The sequence below is a fragment of the Falco biarmicus genome, chromosome 4, assembly GCF_023638135.1.
Source record: "Falco biarmicus isolate bFalBia1 chromosome 4, bFalBia1.pri, whole genome shotgun sequence".
NCBI classification, from domain to species: Eukaryota; Metazoa; Chordata; class Aves; order Falconiformes; family Falconidae; genus Falco; species Falco biarmicus.
The window spans coordinates 89,351,153-89,376,448 of record NC_079291.1 but is presented as its reverse complement, the minus strand read 5'-3'; the positions used below and the strand labels follow the sequence as shown (position 1 = coordinate 89,376,448).

Below are 25,296 nucleotides of genomic sequence, written 5' to 3'. Positions count from 1 at the left end.
GATAAACCTCCAAGATTTTGTTCAAAGCAGAGCCGGTATCTGTGAGTCACCTACACAACATAGTTCTACTACAGAGAAATAATTTGCTCTCCTGGGGGACGCTCCTAGAATGCAGATGGGTTTACTTTTGGTACCTGTGTGCTCAGATCAAACACACTGCTGTGAGATTTCTGTTTATTTAGACTAGCACCATTCAGAAGCTGTGCTGTAGCTAAATCATCTGCAGTTGTGAGCCAAGATCCAATGCGAATTGCAAATAAACTCTTGTCTGCAGGGCTACTCCAGCAAGGGATTTAAAAAGAAAGGCTTTCACTAGAGAATACAAAGCAGTAGTTAATTGATTTTGATTATACCTGGAGAGGCAGGGGTGATCTCCTCACTGGAAATCAACAGCACATTGAAAATTGGTCCAGCTGAGGGGCCTTAGCAGAAGAGAAGAAATAAAATACTAATCAGATCAGTCCTTTGCAATTCAGAACCACCACATAGTTCCATCCCACAGACCCCCACCCCATTATGTCCTCTGCCCCTCAGGACCCCCCAGCACTCCACAGCCACATCCCGCTGGGGCATCCCCTGAGTCGGGGCATCCCCCGAGCTGCTGTCAGCCCAGCCAGGGTCCCTGCACTGGCTCCCATCGCCCTCACTGGATCTGTGCCCGCGCTCAGTGCACTCTGCTCCTGGGAGGGATGAGCAGAAATCCAGAAAAATGCAAAGAGGACAGAGGCACCCAAGAAGGTCCATATCCAAGCCTCTCCCCTACTGGTGGGTCTGCCCTCTCACTAGTCCTCAGTTCATTGCAAAATGCCTAAAAACGTGCCTTCATGTTTCATTTTAAAAACCCAGTCACCTTGAGGAAGGGGTACAGTGGTGCTGCACCCCTCTCCGTGCCTGCTGCACAGGGCATCCTGGGGAGCATGGTGGGAGCAGCATCCCCAGCTGGGGCCGTGTGCCGGCAGCTGCCCCAGCAGCATCTCTGGTCACTGTGGCAGGAGGAAAAGCATCAGCCTCAGGCTTGCTGCTGAAGAACCTCCGGAGAGCCATGGCTGCACAGTGCACCCCCCCTCTCCGAGCCCTGCAGCCCAGCGGCAGCAGGTCCTCAAGGTGCAACGTTATGGCCTGAGATGGAAAACGCTTCATCAGTTTTATGAGCCGCTTCCCACGGTAATCCTCCCTTTTGTCTCTTCAGAGCCAAAATACCAAGCCCTGCCCAGAATAGCAAACCACAGGCCCAGCAAGCCTCCGCTCTGCGTGCTCAGATTAAATGCTGTTTGTTATTCTAACCAGGACATAATGCAGGGCAAGGAGTGCGGCCGAAAAACAAATTTTCTGGAGCTTCCACTGGGCACAGTCATGGCACAGGGCACCGAGAAGGAAAGGTGGCTCTGGGCACTTCCCCCTCCTCTGTCGGCCAAAGGCAGGAAGAAGGAAACGTCTGGCCACGCACAAGGGAAACCTCCATCCTCGCCTTGTAATTGCCATCAAGTGTGTTTTCTGGAAATTTATTTCCACGCTGGGTGTGCATGATTAACTGTAGCTAATTAGGAGCCATTCTCCCGAATGCTTCCACAAAACAAATGTCCCCACATTTAGGGTGTGGCCCACAGGCAACACATCTGTACGGAGATGCTCCCTCACAGTGTAACAGCCCAAGTGCTGCCTAACCCACGCCTTTGACACGGCCCGGACACCACATCAGGTGGGTGCACACAACTGCTGAAATCATTTTAAGGATTTAGGCGGTCAGCCCCTGAAAACCATCACAGCCCTACCTGCCTACACAGGCAGCCACAGCCCCATCCCGCAGCTGGTTTCTGCCTCCTGGCCGGGTCACCACCACTCCTGGTGCTCACCTTGTGCCCCTTCCAGCCATCTCAACCCTATTTTCATTCTTTTAAAAAAAATTTTTAAACCCATTTATTTGGGTTTCCACCGATTTCATTTTGCACTTCACTTGTATGTTTGCTCTCACCTCTTTTGTCTCATAAGACACCTGCTCTTGAAAGCAGGTAGCAGTGCCCATCACACCCCCTGCTTCTGGGGAGGACACAAGGACAAGGTCCTGACCTGCTGCAGTTCCCACGGCTCTGCTCACTATGTGACCCCAGCTGTCCTCACCAAATTCCAGCCTGGGCAGGTGCCTTCTGCCAGGCTGGACCTCACATGCCACATCCACCATGCCGATCCCAGGCCCCTCACCATCAAACTGCCACCACGTGCTGCCGGCACCGCGTGGCTGCACTTGGGACGAGGCTGAATGCACACAGCACAAGTGCCCACCACGGTGCTTGGACCCCCAGCACTCACGCAGGGATGCAGCAGCAGCATGGTTCAGATCATCTTGTGGTAACGATGACACCAGTCATTGCTGCCATCCACACTTCCCTTGCTCATCACAATGTTTCCCGTTACCATCACCGCTTCCAGCCTGGGAATGCATGGGGAGATGCTCCGGATCTCTCAGGAGGAGCCAGGTGCCGTCCTCATCACCTGGCTGCGGTGGGCAGCTGCTCGGCACTTCTGTCCCTCTAGGCGGCCTGATCTTAAAAGTATGATATCACCTTCACCCTTAGAAACCAGTTGGCAATATCTGGCAATAGTAAGAGGAAGAAGTTGTATGGTGAAAGGGTAAACACTAAATCAATTTTGAGACGTGGATGTAAAAAACTTTATCCAAATATTGAAGATTATGGGATTTGAGGCATTCAGATCGCTTAGCAAGGTCCAGACATCCGAATAACGCTGGTCTCCCTCATTTGGAAATCAGGTTTGTGGGTACTTTCAGCTTGGTTTGTGGGTGTGTTTTCTCAGTCACTAAATCATGTTCTTGATTTAATAAAATGGGAGCTTAGTAACTTCTGAAACAAAACAACTTTCCACACCACCACACGTATTTAGCAATGACAGAGAAACAGCAGCATTGATAAAACAGCTGCCTGCCAAAGCGTCAGCCACCAGGTAACACACGTTTGTCACAGGTAAGACAGATTGCTGGATGCAAAGGAGTTTTAATAATCAAACTTACTTTCTGCCCGCACACACTGAGTGCTCGGATTGTGCACATGGGTTGAGGGAAAGACAATTTCCACATTCAGAGGTTTTCAACCAGAAACCCTGTTGCTCCAGTATTTATTTTGCAAGCATATGGATTAAAAGCAAGGCATCTCAATGTCTGAGAATTTTAGTTAATTTAAATCTTAAGCTAAACATAATGTGGCAGCCTCTCTTTTGAATAGGGTAATATTTCTCACTGCCAATTACTATTTCATAGACTTAAACATCACCCCAAAGATATGCTGGATCTATAAATATGTTTGACATGTTTTTCTAATTTCACTGGTATGCTAAAACTTCATTTAAGCCTGCAAAAGCCATTCAAAACAGCCTTGTTTAAGTTTCTATAAACTAAATTTTGTAAAAAAGTATTTCTAGGAAACCTTTTCTCAGGCAGATCCTCTATTTATTTGTGATCACACACACCAAACTGGAGGCTCTGGAGAAGGATGAGTGCCAGGAAGGACTGCCCACACGGAGCCCACCAAGGGCTGGGATTTGGTAGCAGAAGCCACCGATGCTGAGAGAGAACATGAACCCCTCGCTGCTCCGCTCACCTCTCGCTCAGGAACAAGCTCCCTGCCCTGCCTTACTAGACAACAAAGTGCTAAACAAAATAAAAACATCTTGATTTTGTTCTGTCTGCAAGGCTGGAGTCGTGCCTTGAAAGCTCCAGTTTCCCACAGAGCAGCTGCGGGCACTGCAAAGAGAGACGGAGAACAGGCTCCTCGCTGCGGGGTGTCCCCTGGCCCTGGACTGGCGCCAGGAGCAGGACAGGCTGTCACCCTGCTCTGCCCACAGCCCCCGTGGCACTGGGAGGTGCGGCGCAGGCAGCACGGCCATGCCGTCCAACCGCTTGGAGGTGATGCAATGAGCTCTGGTGCCTCGCACCTACCACCCCATACCTGTGAGCCGCTGCCACGCGGCTGCCCCTCGCCTGGAAATGGGGCTTGTCGGGTCTGTCAGCGTGGCAACCTGATGGGCACATTTGCTGACAAACGGTTTCCTTCGCAGCCGTCCCCCACAGCCAGCAGGACCCAGCTCCTCCTGCCTCCATGACACCCTGGCCGTGGGCTCCCACCGGAGCCAGGCTGCAGCGAGGGCAGAGCAGGCCCCGGCACCACGCAGGTCTCCTGACCGGCGGCATCTTGTAAGGAATCCTTCTGAGGAACAGGATGACATTTCCATGAGAAAAACTATCATCTCTCAGCAGCAAATGAATCTATGAAACATCTTCAGCTTTACAGCTATTTACTATTACTTGTGAGTCACTTGCTTTCCAGTCACTAAGAGCTTCACTGAAATACATACCCTCCGTTCAGCTGCCGTTATGAATGGCACCAAATAAAGCAGTCAAGCATTTTTTCCAGCAGCACTAAAAAAAATAAAAATCACACACACACAAAAAAACCCCACAAATCCATACTGGATATGGTGGTGCTGTGGCTGAAATACTGATGATTAACAAAGTTTTGTAAGAAACAGATGTAGGAAACACAGCTCACCACGAACAGCCCATCGGTTCACCCCCGTGGCATTTCTGCTGCCATACTCTGGTCTCCATCCTGCTGCTGTTATTGAAGCCCTTCACAGTGGCCTCGGGTGCTGGTGGAGCGTGGCTTCGTTTCGTGTTTGCTTTCTGGTCCATTCCTGCCACCGCCAGCCCCTCTTCTGCTGTTACCGCTCTCCTCGTGGAGACAGAGATCTCCCCACAAGGATGCTCGGGGACAGTTTCTGTGCTGGGACAGCTGCTCCAGCTGTGCTCTCCATACCAGAGAATCCAGTGGGTCACCGCTCCCTCAGTGGCACTCACTTGACCCAGGGAAGAGATGACAGCCAGCTCTGTTACTTGAACCATTACCTCAGGTGAGCATTCTCTTGTTCACCAGGCCGCTGGCTCTTCTGCTTGTACTTTGAACAGCCGTTCTGCTGTCGCTTGGTGGATGGTGGCCAGGAGAAGCCAAGCCACGGAGGATTGCAAAGGTGGCAACACATATCACACCGGGTATTTGATGGAGGAGATGAGTGTAGTGAGGGAGGGGAGGAGGCAGGGGAGGCAAGCACGGAAGGGACTCTCAGAGCAATAACCCTGTGAAGTTATTTTCTCAGCAGCATGCAGGATACCTGAGCACGGATGGGTTGCTTCTGCTCAGGCTGGTGCAAAAGAGATTTGCTAAAGAACTTGCTTACTATACTCCAAGAGAAAACTGACTTCTTGGACCAGCTTCCAGATGGCTCAAAGGAGCTTCCACAAGAAGTTGGGGGCAAACCCCAATCTTTTAAGTCCTCTCTTCATGCCATGCATGGGCACAGCTAGCTGCCAGGGCCAGGGCTGGGCTCACCTCTCCCAGTCCCACCTGGTCAAGCAAAGCCCCCCGGCCAGCGCAGCCCAGGGCACAGCCCCTGGCACCTCCTGCCTCTCTCCAGAGAGCTTTCTCACTGCACCAGATGGACCTTCTCGGTGCGTTTGTTCGCTTGCAGGGAGCAGACTGCACTATGAAAAACAGATCATACCCAGGTGGCTGGGGGAAAAATCAAATCTATGCAACCTTATAGCACTGATGTTTGCCATATTGACAAGGAAATAAATCCACATGCACGCGCGACTCTGCCCCCAGAGGTGATGGCATACCTCCTGCTCGGATCACAGTATCATCCCACTTGGGCAGGTCAGAGACCTGATTCACGTGATGCCAAGCTGGGGGCTTTGCCCCAGCTCAGCTTTGTCTTACTACTGCCACACAACAGCATCCCCCCACCTTCCTCACCGGTACCAAAGCACCAGATTTTGGCAGGAGCCAGAGGTGTGGATACAGGTCCGGGAATGCAGACAACATCCTCCATGAGCAGACAGTGTCCCCAGAGCGGCGCACTCCAAATGCCTGTTAGGTGAAGGCAGCACGAGGAAGGTTGGAGTGAGCCACTGCAGCTTCATTTGCTTCTCGCAGCACCCACAGGAATGACACCCGTGGCCCTGGCAGCTTTGAAGGGTTTAAATTACTCATGGCAGAAACAACCTGCTCTGGTTTCAACTCTGACCCATGCCCAGCTACTCTAATTTGGCCTTTTTTCTGTAATTTTTAGTAATTTGTATTACGATACGCACTGTCTGCAGCAATGAAAGCACAATGCACCTCTTCTGATGCCTGAGAGGATGTCTGACACGTAAAAGCCATAATTATCACTGCTCATCACTGGGGCCCTGCCAGCCCCCTGAAATGCAGATCCTTGGGAGTGATAGGATGCATTTTCTCCCCTGTGTTTTCTCCTTCCTCCCGAGCAGTTGCTGTTGCACAAGGGCAGCGGAAGCCTCACCAGCAATACCTGCTGCTGTCAGCCACGCTCGCCCATAGCAGAGAGCAGACGGGAAATCCCCCGGGTCATTCTTCAGCACTCCTGCCACATTTCAGGATCCACTGAAACCGCTTCAGCTGCAATTGGGGTCTTTCTTTTATTTCTGAAGAGCACAGGAGGGAGAGCAGAGGGCTCCAGTCATAGAGAGCAAATATTTCCAGCAGATAAATTTTAAATTCGCTGTCAATAGTATCAGCAGGCAGCAGTGCCAGAGCACAAAAGCAGAGCTCATTTCAGTATCACAGAGAACTGGTTTCAAGGACCTATCAAAGGACTGATCATCACAGCAAAAGCTAATACAACATCTAAAAACCCAGTGAACTAGCTTGAACAATAAACGTTAATTACTTATGGGGCAGACACTGAAGTTCTGTGAGAAAAAAATCACACAGTTAAATGTCCCTAAATACTCTGCGAATTGTTTGCTCAGCTGTAATCTGGAGATGCATTAAGTATTTAATGACATAATTATTTGAAAAAGATTTTGAAAGGCTTTGTGAAGATTTATCACATAATCAGGGATTGCAGCGGTCAGAGGAGGGTTCTGTGCCATTTGGGGGAAACACTATCTTTAACGAAGCTGCTTTATGACTGCAGCGCTCTCCATTGCTGACACGGAAGGGCTTCCCTCGCAGCCCGTGCCGGTGACCAAACCCCCCAGGACAAGGAAACATCTTCTTTTCCCTCTCAAGTGCCCGGGCCGCGCAATGACTGCCCAAACACCTGTCACCACAGCAGAGATGCTGCAGGTTACCTGGCTGGCTGCAGCAGTGGGGAAGCCCTACTCGCCCTTGCCTGGGGCAGCTGGTGGTCCCGGAGCCCTCTGCACAGCACCACCACCGCGGGGACTCCGGGCACCCCTGCAGCCCCCCAAACCATCCCAGTGTGATTTGTTTCCACACCTCCCCAGCAGTGCCAAAGCAGCAGGCAGTTAGAAATGTGGCCAACAATGCAACTGCCTGCAAGGGACCGGCCCCGGGCACCCGTCTGTGCTCGCACACAGACACGGGATTACCCTGGCAGGAGAAACTCCCAAAGGCTTTGCCATGGATGCCCTGCTTCCAAGTCACTTCAGCTGTGTAAAGCAGTGGCATAAAGCACCCCTTTACATAAAAAAAACCCCAACTTGCCTTGCATTTACCCATCTTCAGACAGCTACTAAACCTCGTCCTTCAAACAAAAGGCAAGGCAGAGCGGATGCTGGCGGGGAGCAGTACTCAAGATCTGGTGAAAATGGCAACGGGTTGGTTTTAGAGGCACTGTTTGCCTATTAGCATTTCAGAAGTGATCTCTATCTGGCTGCACAGAGTATCAAAACAATGATTTAAAAATCATTTACAATAGCTCAGTTATTGACAGAGGCTTTCCTTCAGAAGCCCACTGAAGGGTGGCCAGCATGCACCTGCAAGGAGCAACAGCGACACGAGCACTGGCAGGGACTGAGGCCCCATCCTGAACCCCACTTGCTGCAACCGCGTTCCACATGCGTTAAGGCAAAGCTCCGCTACAGCCCCATAACCCAGGCCGAGCCTTGGAATTCTGCCTCTGGCTTAGCGCAGAACTGTACAAGTGATTTATAATTATGGAGTAAATCAAGAGCGTTACACAGCTGTTCATCTGAAGCCAACACACGTGCAAACACAGTTGGCAGCAAGAGAAATCACAAGGTAAAATTAAGAAACCAATTGTCAATTAGGAGCTCGTTTAATCTCACACTCCAACTTGAAAGAAAAGACTCCTCAGGGCCCTTCTTGGGTGTGTGTGCTCATATGTGCCTATAAATAGTATTGCTCACTGAAATGGTAGCTCTATTTATTTGTTATTATAGTAAAGCAAGTAGACTGTGCTGTAGCTGGAGACCTTTGCATTTATCCAATGCTCACCTTGACCATCACTTTCTTCCTACTGCCTGAAAATTTAATTTCACTTAACAACTTCCTGATTTTTTTTTTCCATTTTGTTTTGTGTTTTAGTTTTCCTCACGTATCTGCCTTCACACAATTCTGTGCAAATAACTTTTCCCGTTAGCAGTGTTGCCACTAACAGACTATTATTTACTGGAAATGTCAACTTTTAAATCTGCCAGTGATAAAAAACTGTGGCACAAATGAAGGACGCAGAGATTTCCCCAGGAGGACTCAAATCTGTATCTTGTATCAAGAGATGCCCTAAAAAGAGAGATTTCAAACTCATTTGAAGCATTTCCCCTGCCTGCAGTGATTTACAGCTGTGCAAATACCCTGGAAAGGGAGCAGCAGCAAGACTTGATATGGTCTTTGAGCTGCAGGATCAATTCAGGATGTAATTTTCTATTTGAATAGGCTGGGCAAATTGTTAATAATTGTTAATGTATGTTAATTGTTAATAATTGTTACTAATACCTGAACATGAGGAGCCATTGATGGAAACCTCACATGCTCCACATAAGCCAGCAGCCCTTGCCATCAAGTTCCCAGCAGCTCCCGTTTAGAACACGATGTGCTCATTAGCAAAGCATTTTGCTGTACCCAAAACGGGGCTGAGTTATGGAAACAGCGTCATTGGGCAAAACTGGGCTTTACGTAAAGCCTGTTTTGGGGGTGGGGGTGGTAAAGGGAAACAAACAGCAAAACATTTGGAACTTGTTGGCAGCAGAGATGAGAAGGTATCCAAATACTCACCTAAACGTATCATTGCAATAATTTAAAGAATTACGAACTGCCCCAGAGCTGGATCGGTTCAGCAGCCGCGGCACCATTCCCAGCGCTACCCCAGTGATGCTATCCCGGCTCTGCATGCACGGAGGAACAGGCAGAACAAATAACACCAGAAAATAAACACATTCCTTTTGTGATGCATCAACCACAACTTTCACACTTCAATCTTCCCCCTGAAAAGATGGCAGCTTTCAGCTCAGCCACCCCATTCTCACACAAATCTGTACTTTTCTTAAGAGAAATTACAAGGTTGGTAGAAAACCTGATAATGCCCATGCAACTAATTGTGGCACAAGATCATCTTTTAGGCAGCACTTGCCCTCTCAGACTCACTAAGCGATTGCTCATCCCTAAAACCACCAGAGCGCTCCTGCCTGTGCGCTGGGTTTCAAGCGCAGCATTGCAAACACTTTCCCAACAAGAGGCCTATTCAGCATTGATGAGTACGCAGCCGAGACGGCGCGCGGTGACATGGCTGCTGCGTCAGAGGCTGGAAATGATAAATGATGCTCCCAGAGGGTTTCAGAGAAGCTGCGGGCATCCTGGGGAGATTCCTCCAGAGCCCAAGCGGATTCAGCGTTTCCAGGGGAGAGGGAGCAGGGCTGCTTCCCTTGCTTACTGCAGGGCAGGGGCGTGATGCCCAGCAGAGCAAAAGGGACGGGCGAGACACGGCAGTGAGCGCAGCTGCCCTCCTGTCCCCGTCCCTCAGCAACCAAAGGCAAGGCTGGGGAGTGTGCCTGAGCCGGAGGTGTATTTGCACGTGTTTCTGCCTCGTGGCTGTCATATAGGCTCCAAAAGCTTCAGGGAGTTATTAAAAAGGTCCAACTTTGACAAATAAATCAGGCTTTTTTTTAAAAAAAAATTCCCTTTACACACACCTTTTGAGCTGGTTTGGAAGGAGGCTGGGTTTCAAGGTTTCATTTTGCTGAGCTGTATTCTAGCAGGCACAAAATATTCCAATGAAAATCAAGCATTTTTTAATAGATGCATGGAAAGGTCACCTTCCAGAAACCAGGATGTGGCCAAATCTGGTTGTCCATCAGAGCCCAAATATACGGCACAGACACAGGCTGTGACTTGCCAAACCATAGGCTGAAATCAGTAACAGCTTTCTGCAAACAGAATGGCAAACACACCAAGGAGGCAGTACTCGGGAGCTTGCTAAACCCAGACAACAATCCCATCATCGTGCCTCAGTGCCCCATTACCCGCCACGATCCGGACGTGGAACCACGCCAACGGCTTCGCTGCAATGGCGAGACCCCCAGCACAGCTGCCGGGACAGGTGGCACCGGGCTGCAGCTGCCCCCACGGCTGCCCTGCCACAAACCAGCCCCACAGCGGCTGGTCCGAACCCCCCAGCGCCACAGCAGCCCCACTCCCGAAGGAGCCGCTGGCAGCACCTTCCAGCCTTGCTTGTTCCAGGCGAGCCGGCACGTCAGCCACGCTGCGCCCCCGTCCCGGTGCCGGTGCCGGGGGGGCTTTGCGCAGGGCAGAGGCAGACCCGGGTCTGCCACACCAGCTAGCGGATGGCACTGTGAGTGCAAAGCAGCACATGTTAAATGGAGACAAAAAACCCGCTTGGGTTTGTGGTGGAGAGGTCAACAGAAGCCCAGAGATGGTTCTTATTCCTCTATGACACCAACACACATCTAAAATAACAGAATTCGGGGTGGGGGTGGGGAATCAGACTTGCAGGATCATCTCACAATGGAGTCTTTTGCTCATCAAAGGCAATATCCTGTAATTATGTATGATATTGTATTTTATCTGATCATTAAAATAATTTATTTAAAGCCATCTATACTGGAAAGTTAATTTTTCTTAAGGAAAGGAACACTGCCTTATAGTGTTTTCTCTGAATAGTAAGTTTTGACAAATAAAATGGTCAAAGAAAGTGAAATCTTAAATTCTGCTTATTGCAAGCAGGAGACTGCACACATTAGTTTCATTCAGTTTATTACACTGTCCCGCTCTCAATGGCAGGATGGAAATCCCAGCCAGGCATCCCTTGCTGTCCAGCAGAGGGGTCGGGATCTGCTCCAACCCTCCCCGGCCCCCTCCCAGCCAAACTCACCGTGTCTCCAGCGCCCATGGAGATCCTGCTGTAGCTTCTTCAGAAGGCAGAGCGCTGTGGACTAACACCTCTGTCCCCACACTGCTCCCAAGGAACAGCAAAGCCAGTGCGAAAATCTCTCCAGAATCCCGCCCGTGCCTGCGGAGCCCTTGCTCCCTCAGCATCCTTCCCAAGCCAAGCTCTAAGGCGCTGGCGGGGGTGAGGGCCGTGATTCGTGCTTGGTGCTGTTTGTCCTCTCCAGGCTTTGCTCCTTGAGTAAAGGAGAGCGTGTGCCCTCTGAATTCCTCCTTCCCAGCTGTCCTTCCCAACGTGCAGCCCCCAGCTGCCACTGCACCCTCGCAGGAGGAAGGCGCAGAAGCTTTACACTTGACCCAGACACTTAATTACGTGAAAACAAACACAAGAAGAATATAAAAACAGTAAAGCCGACACAGCCTTGGAAACGGTTTCCTTAGAGTCCCTGTATCTACTGAACACGGCCAGGAACACATTCCCACCCCGGAGAAGCAGCTACCAACAGGGCTGCCCTGCTCAGCTGCTGCCTCAGCCCACGCGACCCATGGCAGCCCATCTGAAGGCGCGGGGATTTGCTCCATCCCACCTCCGTGCGTGCCCCGAGGCCACGGGCGATGGCCTGGTGTGTGGCCGCAGGTGCAGTTTGCAGGTTTGGCACCCCACGTCGTACAGTGCACCGCAGGCACCAGCTGAACAGCAGCTCCAAACGCCAAAAATCAATAAAAATATAAACACCCGAGGCTTATGTTTGCAGAAAATAAAGTAGATGCATATAAGAAATAAACATTTTGGGGTTTATTTTAACTGAAAGCCCAACACAGATCCAAGATAGCAGTGAACCGAGTGACCTGCAAATGTCCACGGAAAGGTTTCTATTCAAAATATTTGCAAGATTAAAATGTTAGGAAAGTTAGTATCTCCTCGCATTCTGCCCAGGCTGACAGGGAGGAAATCCTTCGAAATGCACACCAGGAGGGACCAAGTTCTGGCTTTCTGCTTGCAGAAATAATTACTTGATTGAATGAATGGAAGGAAAAGAGTAATTTTCAAAGCCGTTGACTTTTTATACATTAAGGAGTATAGCTTCAAGGGCAGCACTTTTCCTTGCATTCTTCAAGTGTCAGGGGACGTATTCTGCACTCACCATGACAGTCAGGGCTGCACCGCTGCTGCCCGGCACCTCCTTGACTCCAAGAGCAGTTCCTCTGCTCGCTCTGCTCCAGAGGGTTAGGAAATCCCTTGCCAGCCCCCAGATGCCTGGGACAACACTCACAGCGCCAGCCTTTTCTGCACTAATACAGAATGCATACTTCATGTTTCATAGGTTTTTATTCATCTTCTGTATTGATTTTTTTTAAAGTACTTTCTAGCCCATATTTAATAAATTGGACTGTTTCTCCTTATTGTGTGTTGAAATACCTTTTCATTTTGCATCAGTAGCTGTCATTAACTACAAATTTCACTCTGCAAGGGGCCCCTGGTTCCAAAGCTACACAGGAAGCATCTGCTACTGATACAACACATTTATAGCCCACGTACTATATGAAAAAGGAAAGCTCCCAGACAGCTAAATATCACAGGATCCCAATTTTCCCTGATGATCTGGCATAGTTAAGGATGTCATGCAGTACACGGCACCTGGACTACAATTTTCAGGCTGACCTTTAGCAAGCTGGCTATCATGCAGTGAATCAGCTGCCAAGGGCTGCCAGCCTTACAGCTCCATACTTAAACGTGTAATGATGCTTTAAAGCCAAGACAGTATCCTGCACTTCCGGACACCTGCAGCTGCCCAGAGGATGGTTTGCGACTTGCCCCAAGCCATCGCGCAGCAAGGCTGCTCCGTCACAACTGGGGTAACCGCAGTGCAACAGAATGGGCACCTCCTCGAGCTTTGTTAGAGGTATAGTCACATTCCTCTCCACAGCTAGATCTCCTGTTTCAGGTCCTAACAGTACTGACAAGAGGGTTTTTGAGGCTATCTTCTGTGTACGACAGTGGATATCATGACCATACTACAGAAAATGAAGTGCTGCTAACACGTATAATTAAAACATAACAATAAAAGACTCCAAGGGATGCTCAGCAGCTGATGCAAACCACTCTACATGAATTTCATCAACCATGACGCACACAAAGATTTTAATTCTTCTTTGGCTAACTGCACAAAACTTAAAATCTGTCTTGTATTAATTGCTATGATCAAAAGGCAGACCTAAAAGCAGAAGTCAATAATTACTCTTTCAAAAGGTTTGCTTTTAGTAAAAAAACAAACAAAATCAGCTTCCCATTTTTCCTCTGTATCTGCTTACCTCATTGGAGCTGTTAGTTTACATTTGCCACAGATTTAGCTTGTTCTAAACAGAAATATTGCTGGGAACCACAGTTTGAGGATGAATATTTTGGAAAGCAAAATGTCCAGTGCCAATTACAGCTATAGTCTAAAGTCAAAAGACACACAATACTCCATCTTAGATTTTGTACTTTCTTTGCAAAGTCCCCAGTGAAAGGCTATGGCCAAAGCTTCAGGGCTCAGTAAGAACACCTTTGAATATTTTGTATGGTATGTCTTTTGCTTCCAAGCTGTATTTTTAAAAACTTACCCTGTTGTTCAGGTTTACTTTAATTTTCTTGCATTATATCATTACAAAACTACATCACCTTCTAAGACAGACAAGAATTTTTAATATCAGTATTTATTTTAAAGCTAGAATACTTAATGTGCGACGACCTTCCAATTTCTTTCAAATTTAATTACTTTAAACTGAAATAGTGACACACACTAATCAGTTTACATGGACATTGAAAAAAAGCCAGCATATTTCTGTACAACAGAAGTCCACCCCGTCCCTCAGCTCCCCCCACAGCTCTCCCCCCAGCCAAGCCAATAACCAGAGCATCAGCACCTGCCAGACCCCAGGCAAAACACTGTCCTGCAATTGCTTCCAAGAGGGCAGAGCAAGCTTCTATGGGATGCGAGCAGTAACAGCAGCAATGTGCAGACCCTCATCCCTCCGTGGCAAGGCTGGGGCTCTGGCACTTTATGCCCAACCCTAAAGTTAAATGGCCCACAGTGCCGTAAACAAAACACATCAGCACACCGATCTGGCTATTTTAAGGCAGTTTGAATGATAGTTATGTGAAAATTCAGCATTTTATTAAGTACCCAGATACACTGAAAATGAAAAAACTAACAAGTATTTTCTCAGTCTTAAGCCTTCCGCACAGTTTTAGGCTTCACATCACTGCAGGGTTACCTCTTCTTCCGCTTACTCTTGGGAAGCAGCTGATCGTTTCCTGGCATTTGGAGCTGACGTGACTTACTTTTGTTAACTCTCAGACCCAGAAAACTGCTGCTGAAAAAAAAAAGACAAGACAAAACAGGGTTCTGAAGATACTCCAAACACAGCAAATACCGAAGGCTGTACTAAAGTGCTGTAAGCAGCACGCAGGCGCACACACAGGTACGTGTTACTGATGATGGTGAAGAGAAATACTGCTCTGCTGTGTTTGAAGCAGGTGACAGCACCCACAAACCACCCCATCCACCCTGAGCCTGCAGGGACAGGGGAGTCACGGTGCCTCTCTTCCTGTCACCAGACACCAGTTTGGAAGAGGCAGGAGCAGCAGCAACCTTTTGAATTCCTTGTCCATAAATGAGAAGAGCCCCTGAGGCTGAAGAAACCATGATTACATTAAATCATAAAAGGTCGACTTGAAACGAAGTCATCCTTGGTGGCACAGCCACCAAGCAAAAGTACAAGTGGCTTTGGTCACGGTTACCCAAGAAGGAAAGCACATGGGACTCCCATCCCTAAACAGGCTCTTTGCCAGACGCTCTTCTTGTTTATGGACAAAGAATTTTCCACTGGAAACTCAAAGAAGTGTTTTCTTTTTAGTCACAGAGTTAATTTTAAAGAAAAAGTTAAACTAGCCATAGTTAAATTAGCCAGCTAATTTCCATCATTCAGCCTCAGCACTTAAAGTTCCACATGGTGTTGACATGAAGGATACCATTCATCCATCAATAGCCATTACTAATTAAACACTCCTTATAAATACACTTTTTTTTAAAATATACCATTTTTTAGGATGAATCCATCCTGCACGGACTATTCTTGTGGCTTAAATTGGGAATTCACAACTGAAAATAACAATGGAAAACTCTCAAAAGCCAGTCCATGTCTCTGTTGACTGCCACAAGATATATACTAAAAGAGATTAAAAAGAACAACTTGTATTTCAGAGCTCAGTTCAGCACCATGATAGAAACGGAGCTCCTGCATCTGTGTGAGTGTTAACCATGTTGAGGAAGATCAGCACGAATCCCAGCACAACCAGTTTAGTCTGTACCTCTGAAGATGCAGCGTGATTAACTGCACATATGCGCAGAGCACAGACGATGCATACGCGTAACCCAGTCCAACTCTCCCCCAATCCTCAACACTACAAACCTTACCAGGGTGATTTCTACAACGTATGATGACGAAAAGGCAAAGGCCCTTCCCTCCCAGCTGGACCCTCCACTACCCTATTTCCACCCACTGCATTGGTTCAGTAGAGAGGATCACTCATGTTAACCTAGAAGCAGTAGATTTTTAAAAGTCTGTGAAATTAGACGTTAACAAAGCCTCTTTCTATATGTCACCTTTTTCTCTTGTTGCAGTTCACAATTTTGCATTATTTAATGCAAAATTCAATGCAAACGCTAAGGCTGAGTTTTGTGAAACCAGAGTACAGTAACACATTGCCGAAGACAGTCCTGCGCCAAGCCAACACACACGGGCTAACTGATCAAAGGATTCCCAAGGGGATACACAGATATTTTAAGAGTGCCATGATACAATTTTCCCCCCCTTTAAATTAAGCTCTGAAGCAGCTATTTTCAACCCAATCCAAGGGAGCAGTTGTTCTTTATATCCACCATACCTCAGCCCTTGTGCGCGGGCCATACCCTCCATCCCAGGCCCAGGAGAACCTGCCTGTCCCCACGCAGCTCCGCAGCTGTGAGACAGAGCAGGTAACTAACCTCGGCGGGGAGGCGGCTACAAGCCTCTGAGGGATGACGCTGGAGAAACATGTTCTTTAGAGTAAGATGTGGAAGCAATACACTAACACTGCTCCTGAGCACGCTGCTTTGGTCGCTGATGGATAAGGGATGCCAAGCTGGAGGGACAGCTTGCCCCACGCAGCGCACTGCCTCTTCATCACCCCGGGCTGTCCCACCACAGGGCACTTTGCTGGCTCATGGGCACACAGCAGCCCTACAGCTCTCCAGATGGAGCCTTTCAGCTGCACCCATCTGGTACCGAACAGACATGGCCTCGACACGGAGTTTCCTACGAGGAAGACTACCTCCCCGGCCCCAGCGGCTGGCCGTACCACTCCCAGGAGCCCCAGATGGTGAATGAACTGGTGAATAAAATTAACTCCTGATCGTGTGCAAAGCACTTCCCAATGGTGAGACCAGTCTGGCAAAACAACTTAAGGGTTCTTCTCCAAAACTACCTGCATTAAATAAAGCTAAAAATACATAAAACATTTAATGTTTTGTTCCCTAAAAGTAATTGCTGCACTTGACCAGAGAAATTATTTGGCTATAAAGAGCAGAAATACATACACAGACAAGGCTGTGAAAAAGGGGGCTTTCTTGCCAATTTTTATTTATTTGAGATCCTCTTGTCGGATACAATTAGCGTACCTTAGAGACCATCTAGTTCCAACCCCCTGGGCAGGGACACCTTCCACTAGACCAGGTTGCTCCAACCCCATCCAGCTCAGCCTTGAGCACTGCCAGGGATGGGGCATCCACAGCTGCTCCGCTCAACCTGTGCCAGGGTCTCAGAAGTTTGGAAGGTCTGAGCATCTACAAGCAGAGGAAGGTACTTGGTGGTACTTGGTACCTGCTGCAGAGACTCTGGTACTGCACAGTGAGTGACCAGGATGCTCATGTGCAAGGGGAAGGCATCAGCTGCAGAGCTGCATGGCAAGAAGCCACCGCAGCAAGGTGCTCTGCAAGTCAGGAAGCTTCTGGGAGCCCCCTGGCCTCCCATGCACATCTCCGTGTGCATTAAGGACATAAGACTGATTACTACAGGGGTTTTAAAATAGATTCAACTTTGGGTTACATTCATTTTAATTAGGGTAAGAACATTTTTGTACTCCTAGACTTTCATCCACTGGTTGCATGGCACAGTGCCACCAATATTAAAAACACAAAGTAAATGTACTTGACCTTCTCCAGAAATGTGCAAATGTTAGTACTCTGGTAAGTCAGATCCCTTCCTGTATCTTATGGTGCATTTTGGAATAATGAGGTTTGCTTGTCCAGGGACAAGAAGATCCAGACTACCTACTACACAGTCATTTATCTCCATCTCAGGTCAAGTCAGGTACAGACAGGTTGCAATGACATTTCTAGCACCCTACCTTACCTTAGGGATGAGGTGAACTTGTTTCTCACGGCACCAAGGTACACTCTGAGGTAGGCACGGATCTTGAATTACAGCAGTGCACAATTAATGACAGATTGTTATTTTTGTTCTTTTTTTATTATTATTTTCTCCACACCACAAAGTTATATAGGAAATATATCCACCAGGTATCATTTTTGAAATTTCATTAAAAGCTCTATGGAAAAGCTGCAGCTGTATTTAGGAGTGAAACTGAGCTACAACTGAACAGCAAAGTCACTATAAAAGCCTTTCACCAAACCCCACATTAACTTTCAGGCATTCGGATCTGATACAGGCCAAAGAACTGACCAAAACCTGCAGTTAAGTTGGCATCATCGATGGCCTGTTTGACACCCACATCAGAGAACCCTGAGACTTTCAGTAAGTGCTCACCAAGAGGTTACAGAAAGCCTGAAATGCTGCCCCAATTTAACCAGACACAAAGCAATATGAACTGAAGTTGTCCCAATTATATGACTCCACAGTCATTTGTTACTTAACAGCTGAGAAAAGCAAGAAAACAAAAATGTTTTTGAAGGCTCAGAGAACATGAAATTGTGCTTAAGTAAGTTTTCAGGAAAGGAATGAGGTCTCGCTAAAAATACACTCCAAACTGCCACTAAAATATCCCTACACTGCTCCATTTGTGCACTATTACAAATAAATTGCAAGGATGTCATATACAATTTCATTAAAAGCTTAAAAAAAAAAAAAGACTATTTATTCTAAATGCAGAATATGAATGTTTAGTGCTTCTTTATTAGATCAGTCACATAAACGTAAAAGCTCAACAAATCTCTGTTCCCACCAAAAAAGGTACAATATCCTGGTTCAAGACTTTGTCTGTTCACACGAGTTTCTCGCTGTCTGCAAACACCTCACTGCACCTCGAGAAGCTGTTACAGTCAGACCAACTTCAGCTTAACACCTGAACAGACAAGAAGTGGCTTTCAGAAACCAAAGCTATAGATTTCAGTTGAGACCCAGCCATGCCATCTCACTTTTGCCATTTTTTCATCCACGCAGGAAAAATAAAGGGTCAGCATGAGTTTTAAGCTTGTTTTACATCGTCTAATTCTTTCAGAGGCCCTCAGTCTGAAATTGTACAAAACCTGTAACTCTCCTACTAAGAACACTGGCAAATACTAGAAAGAAAAAGCTCACAAAATGGGTAGTGGATAGATCCAGCCCAGCTTGTGCTGCCCTTACACAGCACCACAGAGACCATCATGGGTTACAGGCAGGAATACCGAACCGAGTTTTCCCACTGCAAGTCCCCTACCACGTGCCTGGCATCCATGCATCGTCTGGACACGCTGCAGAGGACACTAGGTCACTGTTCCTGCTGGGGAGTGAGGAGGGGAGTTAAAAAGCACAGCTCTTTCCCACTCCTAGGAATGTACTCCCTGAATGAAACAAATTAAAAATTACTTAGCTGCATTTCCACCACCGAACAAAGAGCAGCCTGTTCCTATTTCTTTTCCACTGAAGCTTTAGCTTGAATTTAACCCTTCCAGAGACACAAGAAACCCCAAACCCAAACTGTGGAAAAGCATAAAATGGAGGATATTTTTTAGGAGGACTGAAAATCACATTTGACAAAAATGAGTCATTTACACAAAGTAAAATATTTCAGCTAACAAAATGATCCTGCTTTTAAGGATCATACTCTGAAGCAATTCTGGCTTATCTTTTAGCATGTAAAGCTAAGGGCAATAATAAGGATTTGCATCTAAAATACTAAGAAACCATAAAGAAATGTATTCTCCATTATGTCCATGACCCTTTTCCTTTAGTCTTGCCCTGCAGAGAGCCTCAGCGAGTTTCATAACTAGACCTGTCACCAACAGAGTGGGTACATACCTCAAAAGCAGGATTCTGTAGGGCAGCATTCAGTAACGTTTTGAAATGGTCAGTCCTCGTGCTCTAATATCAAATAATGTAATTTAGGATTTCCAGATATTACAAGATGTAAAAGCCTGAATACGTATTACTTAAAAGTATTCTCACCAGTACAAAATGAGCATTTGAGCCTAAGCCACACACAGACCATCACTACATCTTTCAAGTTTCAGCAAGAAACTTCAAACAGCTAGCAAAAAGGCATATCTAGTACAGGAAGTCCTGGCCATTAGCTACAGAGTTTTGTCCTACATGGAAAAACCTCACTTCTGATAATAGTCACCCACTGAATAACCGTTTAATATACTTCAGAGGCAGGACAACACAAAGCCAATTATTTAGGCATCTGGAAGGCTGAACTATTAACATAGCATACAGCAAAGACAAGCAACATTCAAACTACCGATATTTCTAATGTCTCACTTTACAAAGAGCACCCGTAGCAGTTGCGCCTTCCTCTGTTTTTGGCGTTTTGTTTGTTTTCAAGAATTTGGAAAATACGACTACCCTTGCAAGAAGAAATTACTTAGGACACAGAATGAAGCAGAAATCTCATTTAGTTTAAGGCTAGCTTTACTGTTTTATATTCTGCCCATTTCTAGCTTTGATAACTACATTTTTCCACAGCAGAATGGTAATTACCTTATGTTCAAAAGTGTATTAAAACACAAAGCCAAAACCTGGAGCTTCTTTGTCCCTTGGTTCTCTTATTTTGCAAATATCCAATTATTAACTCTTATAACAATACAGTAAGAGAGATGATATCTTTCTGGTATAACTCAACTTTTATGAAGTCTCAGCTGGTTATGGGAACACACCATCCACCTGCTCTTTGGTATGCTGGCCTGTGCCTTCCCATGCAAACCTGCCAAAGCAAAGCCTCATCTGACCTTCCATGCCACTCGACATCCCACAGGATACAGTTCTGTGATGAACAGGAAGAGTAACTTTCACCACAGTTGTAGATCTGCTTTACTTAACATTCCTTTGCACTTATCAACCTGGTCACACGCTAGTAACACTCAAACCCTCCAAAGGACTGGGAAGTTTCCTAGGTGAAGGAAATTATCAAAGGCACAAATGATTTTGCTATGGATACATATTATAACTGATGTTAACATCCATTACTGCTAGGTAGAAATGCTCCAGTAACAAGTTCTAGTACCGTTTTCATTATTGACATTCCCATTCCTTCTTCCACTAAGGAACATGTTTTTCCAACTCGAGCAAGAAGCCACAGATGCCAAACCCGTAACTCACAGCATTATTATCTCCTGTACTGCAGAAAAAAATTCTGCCAGCTGGCATCTCTGGAATGGAGTTCAGGGAGCACAAAAAAAGAACAGCAAGTAATTTGATTGTACCATCATCAGTATGAACTGCAAGTCACTATCTGCTGATAAAGAAACTGAAGTCCCCCATCTGCAAGTTTGGAGCTGGCGGTCTCCGAAGATACAGAAAATGCAACTGGGAAGGTAAAGACTCCTTGCCATTCACTTTTACAAAGTTCCCAAAAAAATACTTTTAAACAGGATGTTTTTAACATGTATGGTAGACTAGCTACTACCTACAAAATTAAAGCTGAAAGTTATAAATTAGAAGCCATATACTCCAGGCACTACATGGCCAATTAAAATCTCATCAGAAGTATGTTAAATACCCTACAGAAAGCACAGTATCCTCAAAACCTACGTTTTTCCTCAATGAAAACAGGTTGCAATGAATTCTTGCAGAAAATACTGAAGAAGTACACAGTTCCCCGTGGTAGTTACAGTTCTACCATTAAGTGCAAGTTTGTTCTAAAAAATATATACCTCTTGTTACCATTCTTCATGCTGGTGCTGTTGCAGAACGATTCACCCCGTGGCTGTTACCTCTTGGCCTGCTCCTGAGCCCTCACACAAACAGAGCCACCATACTCACTGGGTACGGCCTCCAGCCCCACCGCCACCAGAGCAGACACTTAACATACTCAGAACCTGAACTGATTGGGTCTGTTTTTATGCCAATGCCTGCACCCTGGTAAAGGTCACTAGCTTTAAAAGCAAAAGCACACAAGCTCATCACACCAGCCAGCACTGGACACCCTCACATCTTCATTCACATCAGGTGAAGTAATTTTAACCGGTACAGTTTGAGAAACTGGAAGTGGCTCCAGCCAGACATTTTTAGATTGCTATGAAGTCCTGGTTTGTCAGGATAAAGCAGGATGCTGCTACAGCAGCCACGGGAACACCAGGCATTCATGTGGTGCTCCGCCACCAGCCTCGTGAACTGCCTCTCCGCGCAGCGTACCACTGCAGACAGACAAGTTCTCCCTGCCAAGTTCCTTTTCCAAAGGCCAGCCAACAAAACTGCTTCTGGCAGTATGCGCCACAGGCCATTCTTCCACATAATCAGAAAAACGTGTCTTTGACGTCCACCCACAAGCGCACGCAGGAATCAAGTCCTTCAACAGACTTTAACCTGCAGGTCTTCTCTCTCCCCAGGGCTTCCAGCCCAGTCCTAACAAAGGAAGCACCTGTAATTTCCATTACAGTTTCAGCTGATTATTGTTCTTCCTAAATCTAACCTCCCCCCAAAAATAAAGCAGGTGTATTAATTCTACAATACTCATGTGATATTTCCTCACAAATCATCTAACAAAAGCCTGTGTTTCTCAATAGCTTCTTAGGCCAGTGTTCTGAATGTCATCACAGCTGCAGTTCTTGTTTCTTTGCTTGAGGCCCTAAAATTTACAGCTCACAAGCTTTTACAGTGCTGTTTCTTCCATTTTTTTTTTGATCCAAACTGATTTTAACAAAAAGCCTTGAGACCTAACCAGGTGGATTCTTCCCATTCAAACAAAAAGTCAAGCAGACAAGCAACACAGATTGAATTACAATTTTAGAAAAATATACACATTTAATATCCTAACTCACGGCCGGTACAAAAGTACAATGAAGCTAAAGCATTTATTTAAAAAATGAAAAATATTCCATTGGATAGCCAGGAACAGCAATGCCATCCATTCCCTGCCAGGCAAACACCCGCTGGCCCCACAGAAGGAGCCACGTTGCTTGCTCCTGCAGCACATCCAGCTGCGGCCAGCCCTGGCCAGGCTAGCAAGGAGCCACAGCACAATCTTCCTCAGCAGGAGTCAGCACAGACATCACCAGCAAGGACCAAAGGAAACATGGCAAAAAGCACCTGTCTCGCAATCTACATGTAGCCTCAAAGTGTTAGTAGGCTGCAAGAAGTAAGAATGCTCAGAATGCGTTCAGGGGAAGCACTGGCAGCAACTGAGAACAACGGACACTACCAAGCTCATAAATGCAGTAAGATCCCAACTGCGGCCAAGAGGAAATCAAGACACTTCTAACCTCTTATGTCTCCATCCTCTTCGCCTCACTGCTGTCCAGCTGCTATCCCTCCCTACCCTGGTTTCCCCCCAAGTAAGTCAGAGACAGCTGCGGCACAGCAGCAGCTTCACCACATGCATACTGCCCGGGACAGAGATGCCCTGAACTGCTCCCCTGCAGCTGGCAGGGGCAGCTCTCAGCTGGCTGGGCTTCTCCGCTCACCTCCCACCCCTGTCCAAACAGAAGATGCACTCAGAGGGACAGACACCTGTTTTTGCCATGTCTTGCTGGGCCTTTTCATGCCTCAAGCACCTAGTCAAGGCAACACAGGGAGCTGCAAGCTGCTGGCTCCCTTGCTCATGAGTCCTCCAGCTTTAGCAACCACAGTTCCACTTTTCCCATTTTGATCACAATTCCTTATGGATTGGCTTTTACTCAGAAGCCCAGTTCCCAGCAATACAACTCACTGAGATTTAATGCTTCACAGGTAATGGATAACAACACAATGAGGTGGTTACCAAGGACTTTAGGTGATCCCTGACCCTTGCTTGTCAGGGTCACGCATAAGTCTTGGAGCAGATCTAAAAACATCTGCGAAAGATAGCTGTGGCTGCTTGCTCTATGATATGTGGCAGCAGCACCAGAAGAGCAGCACCAGGGGAACAGAGACTAGCATCTGCAATACGCACAACCCAGAATATTTTACTTTACTGCCCATCTCAAGGAGTCACTTGCAGGTACTACAAAAGTACACTTTAGTGCTTTGTGAGTGTCCTTCCAGCAAACACCGCTCACCTTCACAAAGTGATGCCTCCCACTACAAGAAAGGATCTACGATTACTTTGTTTTTCCAGTGGTACACTCTACCATTGACCTGTTACACCATTGTAATCAAGACCTTATCCGTGCTTCCATTAAAGATCCTTAAAATCCATTAGGCTATCTAAACACACATTTTAACAGAGTTTCAAATGTTACTTCTGCCATTAATCAGGAATTTTAGGAGCTGTACCAATCTATTGACCACATATGTATGTAATGGATAATAGAGAAAATTATGTCATAAATACACTTTAAAAAGCAGACTATCAGAATTAAATGCAATATGGTTCTCATCACACCCCTAAGATCAGCTGCCAAAGCCGATGTGATATTTGAAGAGTGACCCCAGATCAAGCCAGTTTCAGCTGCAAGGGTAAACTGTACTACTTTTGCAGACTCCATCAGTCTTCATTTGTATTTCTTTGAATAACAACACAGCTTTTCAGTTGATCTAACACTACGGTATTCCAAATGTCACTATAACTGCACATCTTCAGCACCTGCATAGATCCCTGTATTTCCTCTCCATCTTCATCTATTTCATTTGGATACTTCAAGAATACTTGGATGGTTCCTTAGTATTTCTTTGAACAACAACTTGCACAACCAGACCCCAATTTAAAATATTGCCACTATATAACAGAAGGGGATTTTTTGTTTTAAGAAATAAGATTTTAAAAACAAGAAAGTGCTCTTCTCTCTTTGAACAGGAGTAAATTGAAACAGATGTTGCAATTCCAGCATGGTCAACTTGACAGAGATGTAGCTGAGACTGACAACAATGTAACTTTAAATACAAAAGATCAAATTACTTCATTTTCCATAAAAATCAGTTCCCTTTTTTCTTTTTTTTTTAAATATATCCATATTCAAATATACCTCAAAACAATGATTTTCCGCTGGTCATCTGTGGACCCTAGCAGCACCCAGGTATTATTTTCCAAGGATCCAAAAAATGCTGACCAAATTGTGTGTCTTGCAACTGTGGAGATCCTCCAAGAGCCTGACTTTTCAGAGGCATTTCCTTCTCCTGTAGAAAACATGTAGGATTCCAAAAACTGGAAACTACTTATCTAAATCACTCGCAAGGACTTTACCACTCATATACTCTACTTACTTGGCAGAGGCTGCTGAACACATCTCAGGCCCTTGCGGATCTCTCAGAATGTCTGAACTGGAGCTGAAGGGGAAAATAAAATGGATGTAAGTCATTTTAGCAATACTTACAGCGCAGTAGGGCTCTACTTACAAAGGCAGTAGAATCTGTAGATGAGACAGACCCTTCCACACAGCACTGGCAACAAGAAGTACTTTCAACCAACAGTCTAGAAAGTTCTGTCTCTACATCACACAATTTTCAGAGTTATTACTAGGTATCATATTCATTATTTAACATACAAGACCATTCTCTCTGTTCATGTTTGCTTGTTGGTAACTACAATAGCTTCCAATTCACAGGCACCAGACAATTTCTCCAGAGAGAACTTGCAAGATACTTCGGTGGGTAAAGTAAAACATTTCAAAGAGTAAAGATGCTTTCAACCTCAAAACTCAAGACTTAAGTGTAAACTTACATTTTG

General features: G+C 46.4%; 1 protein-coding gene across 6 annotated transcripts in view; it reads right to left on the bottom strand.

Annotated features, from left to right (window-relative positions):
• Positions 1–14,302: 14,302 nt before the first annotated feature.
• Positions 14,303–25,296, bottom strand: part of RAD18 (RAD18 E3 ubiquitin protein ligase) — a 54,190-nt gene continuing 43,196 nt past the window's right edge. For 3 of the 6 annotated variants that reach the window (XM_056335856.1, XM_056335857.1, XM_056335854.1), the window contains 2 exons: positions 24,834–24,896; positions 14,303–14,552 (listed from right to left, as the gene is read on the bottom strand). In XM_056335856.1, coding sequence (XP_056191831.1) covers positions 14,450–14,552; positions 24,834–24,896 — 166 coding nt within the window. In that variant the 3' untranslated portion in view covers positions 14,303–14,449. Of the gene's footprint in view, positions 14,553–24,595; positions 24,747–24,833; positions 24,897–25,296 lie in introns of all 6 variants that reach the window. The other 3 variants (XR_008821429.1, XR_008821428.1, XM_056335855.1) reach the window with 3 other exon arrangements.